The 13,212-nt window shown below is 39.6% G+C and overlaps 1 protein-coding gene across 3 annotated transcripts in view; it reads left to right on the top strand.

The window, feature by feature from the left end:
* The window catches only part of clybl (citramalyl-CoA lyase), an 85,484-nt gene extending 73,057 nt beyond the window's left edge, over positions 1–12,427 (top strand). For all 3 annotated transcript variants that reach the window (XM_089002738.1, XM_089002737.1, XM_089002739.1), the window contains 5 exons: positions 935–1,036; positions 2,222–2,315; positions 4,450–4,617; positions 10,569–10,693; positions 11,909–12,427. In XM_089002738.1, the coding sequence (XP_088858864.1) occupies positions 935–1,036; positions 2,222–2,315; positions 4,450–4,617; positions 10,569–10,693; positions 11,909–12,004 (585 nt within the window). In that variant the 3' untranslated portion in view covers positions 12,005–12,427. The remainder of the gene's footprint in view (positions 1–934; positions 1,037–2,221; positions 2,316–4,449; positions 4,618–10,568; positions 10,694–11,908) is intronic.
* The last annotated feature ends 785 nt before the right edge of the window (positions 12,428–13,212 follow it).

Below are 13,212 nucleotides of genomic sequence, written 5' to 3'. Positions count from 1 at the left end.
TGTGTGTGTGTGTGTGTGTGTGTGTGTGTGTGTGTGTGTGTGTGTGTGTGTGTGTGTGTGTGTGTGTGTGTGTGTGTGTGTGTGTGTGTGTGTGTGTGTGTGTGTGTGTGTGTGTGTGTGTGTGTGTGTGTGTGTGTGTGTGTGCGTGTGTGCGCGTGCCTGTGCACACGTGCATGTTTGTGTGCACGTGTGTGTGCGTTTCAAAGACTTAAAATCTTGTTCCTTCTCACCTTGAAGTGTATGCAAACGCTGTGTGTATTTACATGAGCACGCCAAGTCTCTGTCGCCGTGCAGCGTTTTTGAAGACTTCACACAAAAATGAAGAAATATTCCCTGGTGATCATGTAAAATATTTCATTCTGTCTGCTTCTTTGGCGTTTGAACCGTCAGCCGTGTTTTCTCGTGTAATGGCTACTAAGAGAACGTTGCATGTCACGGTGTATCCAGATGCATATCCAAATTGTGGGCTTGCCTTCTCTATTTTTACTCTGTGACAAATGTTCAAAGCTGTCATATCGCTTCCTGATAGTCAAATATTTCTATTCCATTTTCTTTTTCAGCTTTTTTTAACCCCTTGAATTAATTATCCCACAATAGCGCTGTGTGAGCTCTTTAGAGTGGGCTAATAATGCAGTGGTAAGTGCACTTAGGGTGGCAGCTGCACGGTGAGGAGCAGCAACTTTACAGCCCTGCGGAGCAAGGCGCGTCTTTTAATTTATTCACTTAAGCATATTTTACAAATAAATTTGTGAATCATCAAAAGGAGGGAAGGGGTTGATGTGATCATTCATGCTAAAATCTGCAGAGGATACAAAATGCCTGATGTATGTCTACCGTATAAACAAAATTAATACATTGTAACTGCACGGTGCCATGTTGTTTTCCTGTGTGCGCAAACAACGAGCTAATGAGTTGCACTGCCTGTGTTCTTCAGTTCGTTGACAGGTTTCAGCGCAGCTTGAAAGGACGGCCGCTGACGGGCCCTATTCGCCTGGTGACCTTTGTGGAAACGGCTGTGGGTCTGCTCAACTTTAAGGTAAATTAAAAATGACTAGAGCCCATCCTCCAACCCCCCCCTGAAATACATTTTAAAAGGTGTTATTTTTTCTCTACAATTAGAATTAAACCCTTACAAATTTTTTAAATAAATGATTTGTATTTTCTATTGTTTTTTTATCATTGTGTGTATTGTTTTTTTTTTTAAGATCAGAAAGCTTTTCAAACTAAACCTCAAACAAATTGGGAGATACAGGTACAAATGGTAGCAATTGGACCGTAGTGACCCTAAATGGTGCACTATTCCCGCTCACAGTCCCATCTCGGGATATTCTAAGGTGTTCAAATAAAACACCGTGGTTATTTTGGGAATGTCGGAGGAAAAAACAAAATTATTTCACTTTGCCTCATTCTTCCTATCTTGCCATATAATCAGAATCAGAATCATCTTTATTGTCAAGTATGTCGAGCACACAAGGAATTTGTTTCCGGTCGAACACGCTGCACTAGTATCATCATCCCAAAAAAATTGCTTGTTTGGGATTGAATGCAGACTACAGCATTATCTTCTTGACCTCTGCTGCCTTTACATTTTTAGGTCAATATGTCACTGACATGGAACCAGAAGTTAAGAGAGGCCACATATTGTTCCATCACAGTGTGTGTGTGTGTGTGTGTGTGTGTGTGTGTGTGTGTGTGTGCGTGCGTGCGTGCGTGCGTGCGTGCGTGCGTGCGTGCGTGTGTGTGTGTGTGTGCGTGTGTGTGCGCGTGTGTGTCTGCATACAAAATTGTATTTTTTAACTTACAATTGTTAATTTTTCCCATGGTGAAATGACATTCGCATCCATCTCCTCATTCTGATGTTTTACATCATTTAGAAGAGCAAATGAATAAGAAAAAAAAATCTGATGATTTGTCTCAAAGCATTTCTCACTATCTTGAGAATTTTCAAAACTTAAAAAGGGAGACGTCCTGGCACTGTCCCTTCATGTTTGTACTCACTGATAGAGAGTCAAAGTGAGGGAAAAGCTTTGCGTTCATCATCATATTTATTAAGAGGGAATGAACTTTTGTAATGAGCACTTTTTGTGTTCTTTTTGAAGACAGATCACAAACCGTGACTGTTTGAAGTTGAAATACTTGGGTATAATTAGATTTAAGATTGATGCCGCCGTTTCGCCCACTAACTGGCCGCCTGTAACGCACCTGCCTTGCTTCTCTCCAGGCGGTATGCGAGGAAATCCGTCGACTTGCATCTGAGACGAGCCTCCATCATGATGGTGTGGTGTTCGGTTCTGATGACTTCTGCGCCAGTATAGGTACCTATCACGCATTTTTTTGTTTTAATTGCAGTCATTACAGGTGCAACCATCATTGCATGTGAGACATGTAAATAGATGCCTGTTTTTTTGTCAATTATTGCCATATCAAACCAACATTCACATAATTGATTGGAACCACAATCAAGCCACAAAACTGTTGACATTCTGCAAAAGCTTTTAATGACCAATAAGACATTTCTTATTCAACATTTGACAACTGTTGTCAATAGTATCAATGTACTTTCAGCCTGTACATGTAATTTGTGCAATGGCATTTGAATTTCAAAATAAGACCAACAAGCAAAAGTGTAGTGTGTTGTGACTGACAGCTGGGATTATTTCCCGGATGGAAGTATAGATGCCGGCGAACGGGTGGCGGATAGACAAGAGTTAAGTACATAGGTAGGTACATAATATAGGCACATTGTAACGATGAGGATGCACACACGTCCTGTGTAAAACACTCCTACAATCACTCATTATTTTTAAAAAAAGAACAAAAATGTTTACAATTGCATAGATTGTATTCACTTCAGGATTGTGTCACACATTTTGTTGACTCTTCGCCCCCAACAAAACATCACATTTTATTGTATATCTGTTTTTGAAAATTGAAATGTGGCTAAAGATCAACAAGTTAAAAGGGGGCTAATACTTTTGCAGAGCACCGAATGTGCACCCTGTCAATAATAGCCATTATGCAATGTACCCCCGGGTGTGTTAGTAATGTTTGACATGTTGTCAAGCGGTGAAAGATGTTGCATAGCAAGTAATCTGTTAGTGACATGAAACAATGATTCCAAATCGTAAAACAAAACAAAAATGTGCCGTCATGTGATGCCCTCTCAACATTTCTGTCTGGTCCCTCAAATATGCCTGGGTAGAACCTGCCGTAAAGCATTACGTCTGTGGTAGAGTTCACAAGATGGTAGATACAAGGTCCTTAAGCTAGGTTCAGACCCAGCCCCACCTCCTGTCTGCTCTAAGCAAATGTGGTGTAATCACCAAGTTTGAACACCGCTTATAAATCTTGTGACCGGTGATTGTGTTTATACATTGGCTGCTCAATGCTATCTAGCTTTTTTGGCCCCGTTTGGTTCGGGGCCGCCACAAAAATCCGACTTCAACTGACAGTTAGGATGGCGGAAAAAATCATTGGCACCGCCCTACCCACTCTCGAGGACTTGCACACTCCAAGAATCCAAACAAGGGCGCGGAAAATCCTACTGGACCCTCCGCACCCTACCTTTTCCAGCTACTCCCCTCAGGCATGCTCTACCGATCCATGCGCACCAAATCCAGCAGACATTTAAACGGCTTCTTTCTCCAAGCCATTAACTCTCTAAACAGTAACCCAAATAGAACTTTACAGTGCCTCCATTTTCCTTATGATGATACTAGTGCAGCATGTTCTACCGGAGACAAATTCCTTGTGTGCTCTACATACTTAGCAATAATCATAATAATAATAAATGTAAATTTCTCCACTGTGAGACTAATAAAGGCAAATCCAATCCAATCCAATCCAATCCAATCCAATAAAGAGGATTCTGATTGTGATTCTTATTCAGATGCAACAGCTGTCAGCAAGTCAATTTACTCACCAAATATGACTCCTTCCTCACTCCCTTTGCCTAAAGCCCACTCCATTTTGACTTGGTCCCAACTGCGACTGGAAGCTGACTGTTTTTTTTCCCACCATGCTGACTGTTGTTGCTTAGTAAATACAATCCAATTCAAGATGCTCATATAAAATTCTGCCTTGACAAGTATTCTAATTTAAATTAACAATAATTGTGTGTATGTGTTGGGATAGTAGTTTACTGGTGTACAAATGCACTGTATCAAACTTAAGAAAAGTGTGTAATATTGTTGCTTTTGCAGTGTAAGATATACTACATTGATCCCTGTATTTTCGAAAAGCTAAAAGAGGTTTGTTTACTTTCCTGTCATGCACCCCTGCATGAGAGCAGCATTTGTTTCTGGCGATACCGTATATGTTCCAGACTTCCTCACTCGTCGTCCTTCGCTCTCCTCACTTCCTGTACACCCCTTGGCTTCCTTTCGCATTAGCTCGGCTCCTTTTCACACCTTGACACGTGACCCATGTGCTCTGTGTGTTTTCCCAAAGGGGCCACACGGACCAAGGATGCCAAGGAGCTGCTGTATGCCAGGCAGAAAGTGGTCACCACCGCCAAGGCTTTCGGGCTGCAGGCGATCGATCTGGTATACATCGACTACAAAGACGTGGAGGGGCTTAGGCAGCAGGCCCGGGAGGGAGCTCTCATGGGCTTCACAGGTAAAGTTCATGCTGTTGTACAATTCAGTCTTTTTGTTTTGTAATGGGAACATGACATTGCAGACGATACCAGCCCCTAAAAAATTAAATTCCAACAATGTGTCTTCTTATTTAAAAAAAGGAATGCAGTTAAAGATATGCTCACTTTTCCAATCTTGGAAATGTCAGTCCCTTCACTTTCCAGCATTTTATTCTAATTATCTTTTTATAGTTGTTTTCCAATTCAATATTGTGTTTGACCACAAGGGGTGGATTAAACTTTAATGTGGATAATATGAGGCTTGGCAAAAAAACTCGAAAATTAATGTATATTTATTACCATTTCCAATACTATTGACTCATTGAGGGGTGGTGAATATTTTTGCTGTTCAAAACATTTCCATAGACTGATAGCATACACTAAATCTGTACTGCAAATGGGAATAAATAGCCTTTGTTTTACTTTTGTCTTTTATTTCTAATCATGAACAACCAAGCTGCGAGGTTGTTTGATGCTCTAAAATTTCATTGCACGTGTTGGTGAAAAATGCAGGTGTGATTAAAGTGAGCTATCAGCAAAAAGCGGAGACGGTTAACTGGGCACTCTGCGGGTCTGTAGCCAAGCAACCACCTTGATCACGTGTGCGCTCATTCAACACACACCGACAGGACAGTCCACATTCAGGGATATTCCAATCATACTCCCCACCCTTCCTGTAGTACATATCTATTCTGGTGTTTTCTCTCCTTAGGGACTATTGAACAAGATACACTGAACAGCCACTTCATTAGGCATGCACAATCTATTAAGATCTTATCCAAATACTCAGTCTTCACAATGAACATATTCATGCTTAGTTTTCACCGACAGAGAGATTATTACACCACATTACTGTAGATCACACTGAGAGCTGTTACTGCAATTATTTATTAGTGCCATCCCAAAAATATAAAGCGCTCCAGATATTGTGATAAAATAAACTGCCAACCATGATAATGAACACGCTGTTAAATTAATAACGCTCTGGCTGTGTCAATTAAAATAGAAAGTTATTCTCTTTTTGAGAGAAGATAATATATTGTTTTCTCAGCTTGCATTGCAACTGCTATTTTTTTATTGGATTAAATGTTTTTATACTGTCAATATTTACGTTTTTAATTGACAAACATACTTATCAATTAATTACTTTTCAATATGTTTCCGCTCACTACAGGATGTATTTATACTTGATGAAACACCAGTCTTACTTGACTGATTCATGCATGTTAAAGTTCAAAATGTACAAAACTGTAGCTACACGTTTGGTTTGTAAGCCATTTCTCGTCCTTAAACAGCCAAGCTTTGCAGCCAAAAGCTGGCACAAACAGTACCTTATTGATCATTGTGTAATCTACACCACCATGTACACAGAGCACAGAAGAATGCTCTGACCCCCAAATCCTGTAATTGGTGAGGAATTGAATTTATACCGCTACTTTCATTTCAAAGTGTATTTACTGTGAAGCACCATGTTTCGCATCTCTCTGATCTCTAGTCAAGACATTATTTTTGCCTGGTTGAGTTGACAAAATTCGCTGCCCATCACTTGCGTGAGAGCGTTTTTGCCAAATAGGCATCGACCAATGAAGTGACTACACCACATGGCAGCCCGCGATTGGCCGCTGGGCATGCATGATTCATTTTGGGAGGAAGTGTGTGTGGGCGGGGAGCACTGAGTTGGGCTTGCTGGCAATCAGTTTGAAACTGAGGGTACCTGATTCCCATCGTCTATGCTGTCACAACCATACATACATCTGTACTCTCTAACGCAACACTGGCAACCCAAAATAGGTGCATTCTAAAAACATACGCCTTAATTCAACAATTCACACTGGTTGCCACATATTTGCATTTTACACTTGCTCCGAATAGCAAAAACACATTTTTTTTTCATTAATTGTGGACACACAACCAGGCAAGCCTGACACATAATTCTCACATGTGTACCGAGCTTCCTCCTGGTGTCTAAATTTCTTATAGGGCCATACAAATGAAAGAAATGAAGTAGCAATGGTGAAGGATTTTATATGGAAAAGGTCACCTATATTCTTCAAAATGTCATTTTGTTATTGAATTTTATTTGAAATTTAGTATTCAATTTTTACATCACCAACTTAAAATTAGGTTGAATATGTGTGGGCATGCCCACAACCCTTGTTTTTATAAGTGTAATTATTTATAGTATATTTATAATATATTATTTTATAATATATGATTTATAATATTATTATATTTGATATTATATATTATATTTTATAATATAATATATAATATTATAATATTATAATATTATAAGGATCTATGAATAATAAAAAAAATGCAAGAATAATTTTTAGGTGATGTTTATGAAGTCAACATACATTTTACAAGAATTAGAAGTATTTGTTATAACATAACAAAAGTCACGATTTCCTGAGCGTACAATTGTTGTAACGTGAACTCATTACCATCAGAAACATTGATTTGAAAGGCAAAGCTTTACCAAAAATTGTCATGTAATGTAAAAATGTGGTGCAGTTTTGTGAGAATGCATGAAGAAACAGTTATCACTCTGAAAGAATAAGTTTCTAGCTTTTTTTGAAAGGTTAGGATTTTGCAACAATACAGTTGATGTGTTGCAAGAAAACTGTATTTTACAACAATAGTCCTTACATCAACAAAACTATTTTTACCAATATCTGTTTATGACTATTCCAGTCCAATGGCATCGGCAGAATCAAAGTTGTACAAAGAACTGGTAGTCGGAACGATACTACATATTTTCATTAAATACACCATGCCATCAAAAAACAGTAATGAACTGAAAAACACTGAGCATGGTGATAACTGAGCATGTCGCGCCAATCGTAAAAGTCTTCTGGAGATCATTTGGAATCTCATGAAGCCACTCGATAATAAAATGAGTTTTGATGATCGTGAGAGGTTAGTAACAACTCTTCAAGAGTAGTTAAGAATAAAGTTGTCATTGTACAAAAAAAAAATATATATATATATATATATATATTTTTTAGAATAGTTTATTAGAGCAAGTTACAATTTGACACCGATATTCTTATCTTCGGGGAAAAAAATAACTTTACATGACAAATTATTTGTCAACCCTCTTGTTATTGTAATTCTTCATTTTCATTGACACTCCTTCTTAAATTACTCCTTGGCCATCCAACGAGTACTACTACTACTACTACTACTACTACTACTACTACTACTACTACTAATAATAATAATAATAATAATAATAATAATAATAATAATACATTTTATTTATAAGCTCATTTCAAAACTTGTGCGAATATGGTTCCTCCCTCAGCTGAACATGCGTGCACATACACTCATGCACAGAGTGGCTTTCACCCAGTAGTCTTCACATACTGCAGAGGCAAACCTGAAATGAGTGTTTTTAAAGTAAATGTCTTGTCGCGGAAAAGGCGTTGACGGGTTTTTTAGTCTTATTAATAATGTCAAAAGACATTTAACAGCCAAATGTGTGTGTGTGTGTGTGTGTGTGTGTGTGTGTGTGTGCGTGCGTGCGTGCGTGCGTGCGTGTGTGTGTGTGTGTGTGTGTGTGTGTGTGTGTGTGTGTGTGTGTGTGTGTGTGTGTGTGTGTGTGTGTGTGTGTGTGTGTGTGTGTGCGTGTGTGTGAAAGAGTGTGATACATTACAAAAGTGTATTTGTGTGGGTTAACTAGGGTGAAGGCAGCTTGAATGTTGGGAGTGGGCCCCTCTGCTCCACCCTCTGCGCCATTCACTCCTGCTTGGTTTGCTTCCTTCAGCTTGGCCCACCTTTTTTTCAGGGGGATTTGTCGTCCTCCACCAGACATTTCATAACCGGCGTTAACTTATCAAGACAAGTCTGATCTGAGAATGTACACTGGATTACATCTGCGGCGTTTCCCGCGTTTAACCGGGGGTATAGCAAATATTGAGAGAGGGTTGTCTGGGTGTTTTCAGCCAGATTTTTTATTTCTTGTGAAAAATTTCAATATGCTGGGACTTTCATTTTAATCAATCTGACGAACAGGCGTTGTTAATTATTTAAATTGTTGAATTCAGATAAACTCGAAAAGAGTGTTTTCAAATCCAGTTGTTGTCGTGTCCAAAATAAGTTGCATGTTTACCATGTTTAGTTGGAGTATTACGAGAAGTTGCACGCATTGATCATTGTAGATGGAAAATAAAGTGACAACTAAAGTGTGCTTCTACTTTCAAAAGAATCAAGTTTTAGTGTCATGAGAGCAAACTAAAATGTTGCTTTTTGTTTTAATGTGTAAGTTTTTATTAAATTAGTCTATGAGCTGAATGTTGTTGTCACCAAAATTTCCGATTCTCTCATTTTTGGGAGATAAGGAAAAAAGTATTTTCATATGAAATAATACATTTCAACAACCAAAGTCGTGCTATAAAAAAATGGTTCCTTTTTCACTATCATCCTTATTGTTTTTATACTATTTTTAAATTAGATTAGATTACATTAACCTTTGTTTGTTTCACCGTGGAGAAATCCAGTTTTCATTCTTATTGTATGTAATTTTATTTTGTACGTTTTACTGATTTTATTGTGTTTCAAGAGGAAGACCGAAGAGGAGGTTTATGGATGTGGTCAAAGTGGACATGAAGGACACAAAACCGGGATAGATGGATGACATTGATTCGCTGTGGCAACCCTTGAAGGGAAAAGCCGAAAGGAAAGAAGAAGAATTGTGTTTCAAGACCATATATAAAAAAATAAGTGTTGTAAATATTTCAAAATCATATTTTAAAAAGGCTATTTCTACATCTCAAATTTCACTTATTGTGGCAAGTGTCTGGAATGTTGAATCCATGAAGATGAGGGATAATTATATTTGTCATATTAATAGTACTGCAAAGAATATCTGCCGGTTTTGTATTGTGGAATAGTAGAGGAATGTGATTTGAAATTACATTCAAGAATAAGGAATTTCACCTTGTAAATTAACAATCACATTCTTTTGTCCATCATTGTATTATTCAGGTGTGAGTATAATATGCGCGTCTTCACTGTCATCTAAAACAGAGAAGCGTGCAATCTTTAAAAATGCATGCTTCTCAAATTTCCCCTCCCTGGTTTCTGTAACACACTATTATTTTCTCGGCTACGCCTCTTTTGGAAATTTATTGAAAAACAAATGATTTCAAACTACACTAAATTAATGGGTATCTGGAAGCGATAAGTGCTCTCAGTGTAATATTTATCTTCATGCTGCACTTTCATGAGAGGGAAATGATGCGTGAATTAATGTGACACCTCGTTGCACACAGCCTTTCTGCAGAAACACACTCAAATATATTATAATTGAGCTTATTGAAGAGTAAGGACAGAAAAAAACAGACACCAGCTCCCGATGTCAAATTTTCTGCTGCCTCGGTTGTTTTAAATGCACGCATTGTGCTTCTGTAAAGTGTTTGGCTGTAAGCGTAGGGCGGTGGGGTGCTCTCGTTAATGATGCGCACAGTCCTCCGGGGTCTGGTGCTGGTCCTCCTCAGACGCCTTGACTATAAATGCACACAATTAACTTTTCCTTTGCCAGCCAAATGATTCTCTCCGTATGTTGTCGCTATTATTTTGGGGGGGCTAAGTTGCCTCGTTCCACCACACAAACGAGGCAACTCACCAGGAATTGTAATTTTTTTCCAGACGTCTTTATTTTCAAGATAAAAGGTCAACTGATTTTGACATTTCTTGACTAAAACAGAAATATCCCTTGATGTCTTTATTCCCTCTTTAAAATATTAAATAAATTAATATTCTTGTCAGAATTATTACCAGACATTTTTTATTCAAACATATTTTATGTGTAACCCAAATCAAGCTTGATTTTGTTTTCAATTGTACAAGTGTGTTTAATAATATCGACAAGTGTAAGGAAGTTTCTGAAAATGTAAAATGCTGTTCTTTTTTCCTTTCCATTTAGGTAAGCAGGTGATCCACCCGGGGCAGGTCCAGGCCGTGCAAGAAGAATTTTCTCCCAGTCAGCAGAGGGTCCATTGGGCTAAAGAGCTCATCGCTGCATTCGAGCTACACCAGAAAGAAGGAAAGGTAACTTTTTTTTTTTTTTTTTTTTTTTTTTTTTTTTTTGCCAGGTTTATTTATTCTTCATCAACATAACTGTAGCAAATGTGTCTACTTTTCCAATGGATTAGCGGAAAAAAGCCAATATGCTTATCTTCCCCCATCTCCCTTTGGGCCAACACGTACATTAAGTCACTGAAGCTGCAAACCTCATTTAAAGCTCAGTTGAACTCCTAAACGCAGTAATTTAAATGCTCTCTCCAAAGCGATAAGCAAATTAAACATTCATAAATGAAGGGGCATACAAATACAAGTGTGACACAAGTATGCCTTTCTATGTTCTCTCTCTCGCACACCTCCATAGCTCGCCATAATGCGAAATGTACACCCTTGGGTGACTCTCAGAGACAGTATAGGAAGAGGCGGAGTTAATGGGGGGGAAGTCCTTGGGCCAATTAAGTGTACAATATTATTGTTCCTAATTTAGTGCATGGTTGGATCCTATGTGTCCAGCTCGGTAGGCTATCTGCTGTGGTAATGCAGAATCTTCCCATTACTCTAGCTCTCTCGCTTTCTTTCTCTCGCTGCCCACCAGGATGGCTCTTAGCCTGCATGGCCCCGGGGATTCATATAGGCTTGCCCATTCATTTTTATAGGTGACTATGTCTGCGTGTGTACCTGCAAGACATTGAGAGAACTTAGTTATTTTTTGTCTGACAGGGTATGACAAGGGCTTCCAGCTTTTGATTATTTTTTTTCCAAAATGTGTTTGTTTAGCCAGTCACGCCACTGCCACACCCACATTTGTTTTCTTTCAAAAATATCACTTTCCTGCAAATTAAAATGTGTGCCATTGGCATCCAACTTTGTTGGATGCCATTGATTATTTAAAATAATTCTCAAATAAAGTTATTATTTTACTGTGTGTTTGGGAGCCTTTTACTGAGCGAGTTGCTTGTTCTGTAGCCACAAAGGGACATATGTCTTCTTGTGCCGGTCCCAATAAATACAGATGGTTGTGTCAGGAAGGGCATCCGACGTAAAAGCTTGGCCAAAACAAACATGCGGATCAAACCTCTAAAGATGGAGGCCACTGATTTGCTGTGGCGACCCCTTGAAGGGAAAAGCCGAAAGGAAAAGAAGAGGAGACTCATTATTTTACTGTAATCATCTCATGCTCACTACATCAAGGTTTATCATACCTTTTTGTTTTTATTTGTTTTATTTCTTTTACCTTTCCAGGGTGCGTTCACGTTCCACGGTAGCATGATTGACATGCCGTTGCTGAAGCAAGCACAGAACATCGTCACGGTCTCTGAGGCCATGCCACGGAAATAATGTGGTTGCCAGGAACCAAATACAAAGAGCTGTAGGACCCTGGGGGCCAGGCAGGAACTGGACTTTGCCCGACACTATAAGAGAACAGTTTTGTTTCAATTCAGTTTTATTTTTTGAGGTTGGTGGGCGTAAAAAAGTATGAGCCATTATACTTTAGCACAACCTGGTCCCCGAGGGGCTTCTCGTGGAGGGGCGCCATCTTTCCATCGTCACGTGCTGACTCCTTCACTCTGCTCAAGGTCATCATGAAAGCATCTTGATGGTTGGAGCTGCTGGGCGAAAAGGGTAAACAAACACTATTTTGATTTGCGGGAGACCCATTCAGCGTTAACCCCCCCCCCCCCCCCCCCAATACTCCACCCACCCACTCACCTTATTCAGAGCCGTATCATGAACACGGAACAATGTGAACTCACCAGTTAGCATCTTTGTGTGGGTCCCCTGAGCCAAAGTCACACAGTTCCTTGCGTGGGCAGCCTGCGGGTCTAACTGTGACCAAATATAATAAAAGCTGCCTTTTCTCTCATTTTAGGTGAAGCCACTTTATTCCAAATAGGCGCCTCTTGCAGTATTTGGGTCCCCAGTGATTTTGTTTGTCCAACTATCATGCTACAATACATCTGCGTGGAATTGCAGGCAAACTACGGTGCTCAAGGAGCGCTGTTGCCCCAACACAGCCCATCATAGCTTTTGTCTTCTCCAGAGGATAATTGAGGGGGGGTGTTCGTGTGCTTCATGTTGGTGACCATGGCAATGAAAAGCTCGCTTTACACCCCACCTCATCCACTCATCTTCCCCTCGCTTTCTTGCCACTGTATGATGTATTGTGTCTGCAGACAGGGCCGCTTCTGCGCCAGGATGGGACCGGATGAAAAAAAAAAAAAAAGACCGGACAGCGGCCAGGCCAAAGGCCCCACAGTAAGCTGTCTGTTTGGCATTCGGCCACATTATTCCTCCCCACTCACGCTTCACTTTTTGCTGTCTTCTATTCACCAGCATTTGTTTGTTTGTTTTCACGACCCTTTCAAAGGTCGCCAGACAAAACTGCTGCTCCTATTTATGGCTTTCATTAAGTGAATCCGCACACATGCACAACAGTTCCAGTGAGGAAAATGTGGAGACACAAATTGTGAGGGATTTTAGTCGTTCACCAGTTCACAATACATGACCACTAGACAAGAGGTGAAGCCATTGTTAAAATATGACTC

This window comes from Hippocampus bargibanti, linkage group LG08 (genome assembly GCF_051943395.1).
Source record: "Hippocampus bargibanti isolate YZ-2025 linkage group LG08, ASM5194339v1, whole genome shotgun sequence".
NCBI classification, from domain to species: domain Eukaryota; kingdom Metazoa; phylum Chordata; class Actinopteri; order Syngnathiformes; family Syngnathidae; genus Hippocampus; species Hippocampus bargibanti.
Note: the sequence above shows the minus strand (reverse complement) of the source record. Positions and strands in the feature narration are given on the sequence as shown.